This window comes from Caenorhabditis briggsae (genome assembly GCF_000004555.2).
Source record: "Caenorhabditis briggsae complete genome, chrIV, whole genome shotgun sequence".
Lineage (NCBI taxonomy): Eukaryota > Metazoa > Nematoda > Chromadorea > Rhabditida > Rhabditidae > Caenorhabditis > Caenorhabditis briggsae.
The window spans coordinates 11,682,310-11,692,441 of NC_013487.2; the positions used below are offsets into that span (position 1 = coordinate 11,682,310).

Below are 10,132 nucleotides of genomic sequence, written 5' to 3' on the forward strand. Positions count from 1 at the left end.
CTGTCCGCGTTCTGTTCTGGTACGTGTGCGAAAAAAGGACTGTTCTGAATTGAATCTGTTCGATTTTAGGTCTGTTCGATTTTGAAAACGTTCGAATTCGTCGTACCCCCTTTGGATTCATTTTCTCGTCAAAATTTTCATTGTGAAGAAATTGACTGAAAACGAAAAATCGGAATAATATAATCGAAAAAAAAAACAATTTAGGTTACGGTAGTTGTCGGACCTTCGGCCACGGCTACCGGCGTTTCTCTTCCACATCTTCGATTTTTGCATACCAACATAATAAAGATTTAGATTCCTCTGTGGGAAAGAATATGAATTTAAAATGTTTAATTTTCAAAATTTCTGAAATACTCTCGAAAATACTCACAATCAAGAAATCAGATGTCAGACCTTTGAATAATGGACACATACTACTTCATAAAACAAGCAGGCACTTTCAAAAGTCCATGCAGAGTCACCTGACGCTTGCTTCTCTCGCTCAACATGGTTCAGAAGAAGATAGAGAATCATGAAAATTTTTTTCTTCGAAACAAATTGGAAACACCTGTTAACTTGGACGAACGACGACATCCATTTTCTTCTTCTGCGCCGACCTTCTTCTCCGATTTCTCTCCGCCTCTTTCTCCCTTTATCTCACCTTCATCTTCTGTTCCAGAATCGATTCGAAGGCTCTTCCCCTCTCAGAAATATCTGCGTCTCTTCTAGCTCAAGCTCCCTCTCTTGCTCCAAACTCTCTGGTCCCCTCAACACTATTTCTTCCTCTTTTTTCTGTCAATAGTTCGTATCCCACCCGCATTTTCACTTGTCTAATGTCCATTCCCTCCTTTTACTTTCGGGAAAAGAGACCCCCCTCTCGTCCCTCTACACTCAGTTTATGTACAACTCTTTATTTCCTTACATCTGTATTATTTTCCTTTGTTTCAGATATTTTCTCTTTTCTCGTTTCAGATATGCCCAAACTAACAGACAGAAATCGGGATAGAGATCGAGAAAAGAAGAAGAGACGGAGAAGAGACGACAGCTATGATGATTACGAAGAAGAAGGAGGAATATCAGGTGAGAGATAAAACTTTGAGAGATAATGGAGAATGGTAGAGGAATAGTAGGGAAAAATATCAAGGATAGAGACTACTAACTTCATGGAACCTCTCCCAGATTCTTATCTGAAAAATGGATATCCAGAATATTCAGAGTTTTGGTTTTCAAAACTGAAATACTGAAGTGTTCCGGAAAGATAACTGCGACGAACTATCTTAAAAGTAGAATTTTCTAGAATTTTTTTTCAAAGTCTTCGAATTTCCAAACCGTTACATCTATTGGAGAGTTACCGAATATGACCACATTAAAAAAATCGTACTTTAGAAAAATATATTATTTTTGAAAATCGTACTTTTGAAAATGATATCTTCTTAATGAATGTAGATTAGCAGTTAATTCTACTTCCTGAGATACATTGTTCTTGGGTAGAACCTAAAATACCGTATTTCCTTTAATGGAAGCCCACCCCAATTGTTGACTTTGAGCTCAATTATCTCGATTCCTGCGAAAGGTATCGAAAATTTGTCAAATGAAACACTTCTGATATTACGATAATAAGTTATCAGTTTAACTATTATTGATATTTTTCACAGGAAACGAATTGATTGAGCTCAAATTTGGTGGTTTTGGTGGGATTCTATTAGATGAAATACGGCAATCTTACTTCTTGAGATAATTAATTAATTTCGAATTTCTAAATTCAAATTTCAATAGTTTTGTGGAAGTCTGTGAGCCTTGATAATATTTTACACAAAATACATACTGAGAATTTTGGAAAATTATACCTGAAAACGTATATATGGAAACACAAGGGCCTGGAGAATGTGTTTGAAAATATATTCTGAAGTGCTAGAAACATGTAAACGGTTTTAGATTTTCAGAAATCTTATTTCAGACACTGGGAAATGGTATTCCACTTCTCGTATACTGTATCAGACTACCGTTAATCTTGCAGTAGAAAGCCGCAAAACTTTTAACTTTGAGCCAATTTTCTCAGTTTCTGTTAAAAATATCATAAAGTGACCAACTAACAAAATTCTTTCCATACTTTCAAAAATATTTTGTTAGTTAATCGCTTTTTGTTATCTCTTATAGAAATTGAGATAATTGACCTCAAAGTGCAAGTAAAGCATTGGTTTTTATTAGAGCAAATACGGTAGTTAGATAAGTTTTACGACAAAAAGTCACTCTGTATTCTCGAAATTCAATTTAAATTTGGTAAAGAATTCATCAAATAAACTTTTTTTTAAATTAAAATACTGTTTTGGTCTACCGGGCGCTTTTCGTTTGAAGCTTCAGCCACATTTTCCAGCCATTTAATTCTTCAAAAAATCTAACCACGGCAAAATAAATCATCCCAATTTAAGCCGATTAATAGAAAAAGACCCTACGGCTTACTGAATCAAAGTGTCTAAGATAAAAGGGCCAATAAAACTCATTAGAGAGTCACGCATCATAAAATTAACCCTTTTCAGGATGGAAGCTAGGCCTTGTGGTCGGTGTGATTGTCGTTTGCTTTGCAATGCTCTATCCGACACTATTCCATCCGATGCTCATGGGTTTCCTCGGTCGTTCATCTCAACCAGCACCATCGATAAACCAGCAACGACCTCCAATTCATCCGGCAATGGGCGGAGGAGGCGGTCAACGTCATCCGGGTGGTTATCCGTCCCGCCCAGACGTTCATCCAGCGATGCGGATGGCTCAGGCACAAGCAGAAGGACAGTCCGGAGGATCGAAAGGCATGTTCACTTGGATGCTACCGATTTATACTATTGGAGTTGTCTTATTCCTATTGTATACTTTATTCAAATCAAAAGGAAAAAAGGCAAAGAGGAAGAAGAGGAACTATTTCGATTCTGAAGATGATTCGGAGGATTCTGAAATGGAGACAAAGTACGGTGGAAAGTTTGGAAAGAAGAAGTTGAAAGGATTGCAAGAGAGATTGAGACAGACTGAAGATGCGATGTCGAAAATTCTAGAACAATTGGAATCAGTTCAAGCAGGAGCTAATCCAGTGGATTTGGATGCTGCTGATAAGGTAAGAGTATTTGTATTTCGATGAGATACTCTAGAGTAAACACTGAATAAGGTCAGGAAAGATCTCAAATTTCCTTTAGTCATTTGACCTTCTAAACCTCATGTATACTTTTTTCAGTTGGCTCTCGAGTTAGAAGAAGACAAGTCAGCCAAAGAAGCCGTCGGACTTACCGAAACCAATGAACAGTATATTAAGGACCTCGAAGTTGCTCTCAAAGAGTTCCAGTCACTTTCAAAAGCATACGATAAGGAGAAGATGAAGAAACTGAAGCGAAAGGATTCGTCATCTGAGGAAGAAGAAGAAGAAGAAGAAGAGGAGGAGGAGGAAGAGGAAGAGCTATCTGAATTGTCAGAAGTTGAAGAAGAGGAGGAGGAGAAACCAGTGAAAAAAGGGAAGAAAGTTGTGGACCAGAAGAAACCGGCCAAGAAGGCGATTCTTCGTCAGAAGAGCACATCGGAAGAAGAGGAAGAGACAAGAATCGCGGATAAAAAAGCGGAAGAAGAGGAGGAGGAAGGCATCGATATTGATTTTGAGATTCGGGAGCATGCCGAAAGGAATAAGAAGGACAAAAATCTCAGACGACGTCGGCCAAAGAAGACTTAAGCAATTTTTGATATTCGTTTAATTTTTTTCAATTTGCCACTTAACATCCGCCTTTCCTTTAATATGTCAAAATCTCATTGATTCAGCGTGTATTGTTTTCTCAAAAATAGACTTCCAGCAGTATGTTGTCAGCTCGTCTATTTTTCAAAAATAATTTTGACTTCTTCTCAATTGCCTTTTCCTCAGAATCTTGTGTCAACAACCATTTGCCTTTTCATTTCCATTCTGCTTAATAAAATCACTTTGCTTGCCGTTTTGCAATAAATCATTACAGTAAAAAATTCAATTTTATTCCAAAAGTATACAAACACAGTTTGTGAATGGTCGAGGGCTAGAAATCAGAACACAAGAACCCGGGAATGATTACATGGCAATGAGGTAGACACAGACAAGAACAAAGAGGGATGAAACAAAAGAAGTGGCAGAAGAGACTGGAGTCTCAGAAGATGTTGCTGGCTCTTCGGAAGATGTCATTGGAACCTCAGTAGTGGATGGAGTCTCTTCGGCTGAGCTGATAACAGTGGCGGCTTCAATTGGCTTCTCATCGGCTTCTGGCTCTTTGGAGAGAGTCTCTTCAGTTGTGGTCTCCTCGATCTTTGGTTCTTCCATTTTTGGCTCTTCCATCTTTGGCTCCATTGGAGCAGCGACGGATGAGGATTTTTCTGGGGCTTCTCCAGATGCTTCCATGTGATGCTCGTGGTGCTCTTCTTCTCCAGAAGCTTCCTCCTCAAATTGGGCTGGGGTGTCGTCTCCTGGGCTCAACTCGGATGTGGTTCCATCTGGAATAATTGAATAGTTTAGCTAGAAGAAATCCAGGACAGCCAGGCCTTCAATAGTGGTCTCATGTCGTTTAGAAAACCTATAATAGAAGGGTCCCCAAACTTTCAAATTTGACCCAATATATCTTAGTTCCTGTGAAAGGTATCAAAAATGTGTCAACTGATAAAATGTTAGTAATTTTATGATAAACAGTTGACAAATTTCTTATATCTTTTATAAGAGCCGAGATAAATGAGCTCAATGCAAAATGCCATTCTATTACAGGTCTTATGGTATTCAAGACGAACTGAAAAGCATAAAAGTTGAGAAATTAAAAATAGAGAGTTGTTAAAACAAGAATCCTTCTGTAAATTAGTCTTAACCCATCACCCACCCGTTCTATGATCTACTCGACGTTACCTTTGCCAAACTCACCAATGGCTTCTGTTTGTGGCTCTGGTGCTCTTTTGGCTCTCAAATTTGGAACTGCAAAAGCAGAAACTGCAAGAAGAACCAATAGAATCAACGACTTGCTCATTCTGAAAACCTTGAATTTTTCTTTTTCTTGACAAAGAAGACGAAGAATAGAAATGAGAAAGAAATCAAGAGGTAGGCGGAAGAAGAATAAGAAGTTTAAAAAAGTGAATGAGTTATGAAGATATATAAAAAGTATAGAGCCCACATGTGAGAAGTAGAAAAAAGTAGAGAGTTCCTTCTTCTTTCTAAAAAAATGAAAACATTTTTTTGTTCCAAATGTCGGGGCACTGTACAAGAGAGTGACACTGTTGTCAACATTTATCAGGGACTGTGAAGTGATCCCGCCCTTCGAAAGGCCACCGACAAAAAACAGAAGCGAGAGGGGAGGAAAGAGAAAATTACAATTAGCATATTGTTTGGCTGTTAACACTGAATTTCACACATGTTGTAGTTTGGAAAAATGTGATTGCTAATTGGGTAGAACAATGAAATGGTCTTGGGTTACAGCTGGTGGTTTTATGATCTTATGAATGAGGAAGTTTCAGGTTCATTGTAAAAAAACTGAAAATGGGTAGAAAAGGAACTTTGAATCAAGGAGAGACACATTTTGTAGTCACCGTAAAAGCTGTAATAGAAGGGTCTCACGCTATTAAATTTGAGCTCACTTTCAATTATCTCGGTTCCTATGAGAGATATCAAAAATATGTCAACAGTTAAAATATTGGTGATATTATGATAAGAATTTTAATAGTTGACAAATTTTGGTTATCTCTCAAAGAAACTGAGATAATTGAGTTCAAAGTGGAAACATAGTGAAGCCTCCTATTACAGGTGTTACGGTATCATAAAAGATGCAAAGATCGACCAAAACTTTCCAGAAATGCTTTTTTTTTAATTTTCCAATGACGTTCTATCTGAAGAACTAAAGTACTTGCAATACAGTGATCTAAAACCCTAACAGAAATCAGCGTCAGACTTCTAGCTTCCTAGATATATCAGAACCCACTGACTGAATTATGGCTCAACCTGGAGAGTTAACTCCTCATGGTAACCTACCGTAATCTAATAGGACGTTAACTTTGAGCTTATATATCTCGGTTCCTGTGCAAGATATCAAAAAATAGTCAACTGCCAAAATTTTTATTACCATGTAAGCAATATTTTCTCAGTCAATAAATTTTTCATATCTTTTACCGGAACTGAGATAAATTGAGTCAGATGTAAAAGTTAGGGGTGGCATTCTGTTATAATGTTTACAGTAACCTCAAACACGATGTTGAATAATTTTAGAACTATTATAGTTAACGGTCCATTTCAATGAACAAAAAACTATTAGAATTGCTAATGCTGTCCTTAAAAATTGGACAAAAACAGAATTGAATGGTCAGTGGAACACGAAATCACATCTGAAACTGTTTTCGATTTGTGGGCCTTTTAAATGGACGACCCCTCCTGGGGGTAACTCTTGTTTTTTTGTTCTTGGAATTCTCGTTCCTTCGATTCAAGCACAAACACAAAATTGGTACTAAAACAGGTCTTCCTTTGCCCCCTTATTCGCCCTTCTCTCTTTTAAACTATTTTCCCTCCTTTTTTACACTTGTTATCGAAGACTATTGACACGTTATACGTATATGAAAACGACTCGATCAAAAAAAGCGGAGAAGAAGTTGAAAAGGTGAAAAGACAAAAGGTTGAATGAATGGGAACTAGTGGGTAGGTATCTCAAAAAAGAAGATGTCACAGGGGAGGTCGGGAATCTGTAGATATTAATTGGAAGCGACAAATTTGAAGTTTGAATTTTTCGAAATAGTATATGGGATGAAGACACACAGACTTGTCACAGATAACAAGTGCAAAAGAACTTTAAACATTAGATATTAGCAATGTGAGGCAGCTACAGTAACCTGAGAGAACTATATGCACGTCAGACTGCAGAGATATCTATAGAGTTCTACAGTTACATACTTTTTTGAACTTCAGAAGGTTCCAGAAGCCGAGAAACGGGAAATACATCACTTTTCAACAGTTCCATCATGAAATGGTCAGATTTGCAGTCCGGAAAAATGATAATGCTCAAAAAACTGTCAACTTTCCTGGATTGTAGTGAACCGACCAGGTATAGGGGATGGCTTTGAAAAAAAATGAATTAAGGAGAAAATTTTGGAAAAAATGCCAAAATTTTTTCAACATGTACCATTTATACGAAGAAGCGTAAAACCTGTAATAGAACGCCACCCCTAACTTTCAAGTTGACAACTTTTTCATATCTTTAACAGGAATTAAGATAATTGAGCTGAAAGTAAAACGTTTGAGGGCCCTTCTATTGCAAGTTTTACAGTATCCTACAACGACCGAGATACATAATCTGAAAAAAGGTCTGGCTCACTCTAGAGTCTAGATTGAAGAACTTGATTTTTTTGAACTAAAAAGTTAGAAGGTTCTACTTCTAGTCCTTCAGTGCATCAATTGTTCTAGGATCTAATTATCGAGTTTACTCTAATATAAGAGCATCAACTTTAAGCTCAATTATCTCGATTACTGTGAAAGATATCAAATTTCTGTCAACTGATGAAACACTTTTGATGTTATGATGAACAATTTATTAATTGACAAAGTTTTGATACCTTTCGCAGAAATCGAATTGAGCTCAAAGTTTACAGTTTGGATGGGTTTCTATTAGAGGAAATACTGTAACAGTAGGACTAGCTTCCTTTCAGTTTTTTCATTTCTTATCCTAACTCCATTTATTCTAAGTTTTTAAAATATTTTCATCCTAAATCTTAAAAAAAACCATGAGATCGCCAACTTGAATGGTTTGGTCTGCACCCGGAACTTATCTTGAAATACCCCACCCCCATCTTCTTCCTACTTTATCGAAACACAATACGGGATATGGTTAAAAAAGTAAAACAACCGGTTCCCGATCAAGGTTGTTGCTCTGAATGTTTGCGAGAAGATGCCAAGGCAGAAAGTTTTGGAGAATCGGGGAAGAGGAAACATGTTATAAGGAGAAGAATTAGTAATAGTTGACAGATATTTGACGTGGCAAGAAGGAAATTGAGTAGGTGTACAGAAGAAGAAGAAGACGATGGCAATGGTCAATGGTTCGTGAGATCGAGAAAAAAGAATTAGGTACGAATAAGTTGTCGGGGGGGACATAACTTTTTAAATGCAAATCTTGGCAAATGATGTGTGCTAGAAGTGGCATGGATACCTAAACGGAAGCTTAGTGTGATCAAGAGGCTTACTGTATTTTAACTTTGATCCCGTATATCTCAGCTCCTGGAAAAGATATCAAAAAATGGTCAACTGACAAAATGTTTCTCATAACATCAAAAACATTTTATTACTATTGATTACTTTTTGATATCTTTCACAGGAACTGAGATATATAGGTTCAAAATAGGTGACCTTCTTTCAGAGTGTTTACGGCACCTACGACCTAAATTCTTAAGAAATATTTACTGAAAATATACACACTGGTTCACAAATTTCAATAGTATAGTAAAAAACACATTTTCACAGAATATATCATTCGAGGAACGCATATATAAAAATTTTATATGAGTCACCGTTGTTATTCATATACTATCACGAGGGTTTTGATATTTGGCCCCTGTGTTCAGATAAAAAAAGATCCAGAAAAAACAGAGAGAGAGCTGATATGCTTATTTCAAGGCTCATGTTCCTTTTACAAGATACGGTGCAGTTCATATACAAATTACCGTATTTGCCGACCATACCCAATCGTCAACTTTGAACTCAATTATCTCGGTCCATATGAGAGATATAAAAATTTTGCTAACCGATAAATTATTTCTCATAATATCACCAATATTTTGTCAGTTGACAGCTTTTCGATATCTCTCACAGGAATTGAGATAATTAAGCTCAAGGATGAGTGGGCTCATACGGTACAGTAGCACATAAAACTAGAAAGTTCAATTCTGAAAGCGGAAGCTAGACCAAATGTTTCATTAGCCTAGACTCATTTCTTTTTCTCTGTTGAGCTTTCAGTAAAACTACAGTACTCCTAGTTATGCTACAAGTCTGATACCGTAGTCCAAGAATCGGTGAACACCCTTATCAGATAGGAAGTTCACATTTTTTGAAACATATCTCTTTTTTCTTCTCGGGACATCGATCACCAGCTAATCAAATTAGGACAATGCAGAATAACTAGGCGTATCCCGGACGAAAAAAAACGAGAGAACTCACCTGATTCTTCTTTTCCGATTCTTCTGTGATGCGCGAAAAGAGACAGACACACGTGTTTTTCCTGAAACCCTATACCTCCCCCCTTCTGTATTCCTCTCCCATCTGATTGTTCAGGAAGAGGTGTTCAGTATTATAAACAATGGAAGAAAAGAAAAATAATGGGCGATAATAAAAAAAAGAAAGAGTTCGAGAAAGCGATGACAGCGTTGTTGGCTGGTGTTACAGTAAAAAGGGGGCGGAACATGAATGTATATAATCTCAGATGCCGATCTCTTTCGTTTTGGTTGTCTTCTCTCTCGGTACAATACTGAAAGAATAAGGAAAATAAGTGGAAGTTTTTTTTTCTTATTTCGTTGAGAAGAAGAAGAAAGAAAATCAAGAAAAAACAATGGAATACGGCCAGAGTGTGAAAGGACTAAAGAACTACATTATATGCACTATTTACCGTAACATTTTATACATATGCTTTGAGCTCAATTATCTAGGTTCCTGTAAAAGATATCAAAATTTGGTCAAATGGTAAAATATGTTTGATATTATTATAAACATTTTGTCAGCTGATTACTTTTCGATATCTTTCACAGGAATCGAGATAAATGGGCTCAAAGTTGATGGTTTGGGTGATACTCTTTGAGAGTTTTTCAGGGTAGTAAAATCCTGACCATCGCATTTGGAATAATGTCAAAAATGTATTAGTAGACCAGCTCCAGGTAAAACCCTCACAATCTGACTCCCATATTAACATCTGAACGGTTGAAAAATGAGCTTGCTACTCAACCCGATTACCGTAGTTCCCCTGATAGAAGCCCATCCCAAAGCGTCAACTTTGATCTCAATTATCTCGATTTCTGTGAAAGATTCAAAAAATGTCAACTGATAAATTGCTTATTTTCAGAAGTGCTTTGTCAGTTGGTAAGTTTTTGATATCTTTCACAGGAATCGAGATAATTGAGATCAAAGTTGACGCTTTGGGATGGGCTTCCATCAGGGGAA

General features: G+C 36.9%; 3 protein-coding genes across 3 annotated transcripts in view; 2 read left to right on the forward strand and 1 right to left on the reverse strand.

Moving 5' to 3' along the window:
- Positions 1-953: 953 nt before the first annotated feature.
- Positions 954-3,685, forward strand: Cbr-ric-3 (the record flags this gene model as incomplete). The annotated part of the gene is made up of 3 exons (XM_002634293.1): positions 954-1,059; positions 2,517-3,082; positions 3,200-3,685. The coding sequence occupies 3 exons, from the start codon at positions 954-956 to the stop codon at positions 3,683-3,685; spliced, it is 1,158 nt and encodes a 385-aa protein (XP_002634339.1).
- Positions 3,686-4,048: 363 nt separating this feature from the next.
- Positions 4,049-4,982, reverse strand: CBG17682 (the record flags this gene model as incomplete). Its single annotated transcript, XM_002634292.1, has 2 exons — positions 4,049-4,464; positions 4,880-4,982. The coding sequence occupies 2 exons, from the start codon at positions 4,980-4,982 to the stop codon at positions 4,049-4,051; spliced, it is 519 nt and encodes a 172-aa protein (XP_002634338.1).
- A 4,917-nt stretch (positions 4,983-9,899) lies between these two features.
- CBG17681 overlaps positions 9,900-10,132 on the forward strand; it is a gene marked incomplete at both ends in the record, with an annotated part of 2,022 nt that continues 1,789 nt past the window's right edge. Inside the window, one exon of the mRNA XM_045235951.1 lies at positions 9,900-9,989. Within this exon, the coding sequence (XP_045096273.1) occupies positions 9,900-9,989 (90 nt within the window). The remainder of the gene's footprint in view (positions 9,990-10,132) is intronic.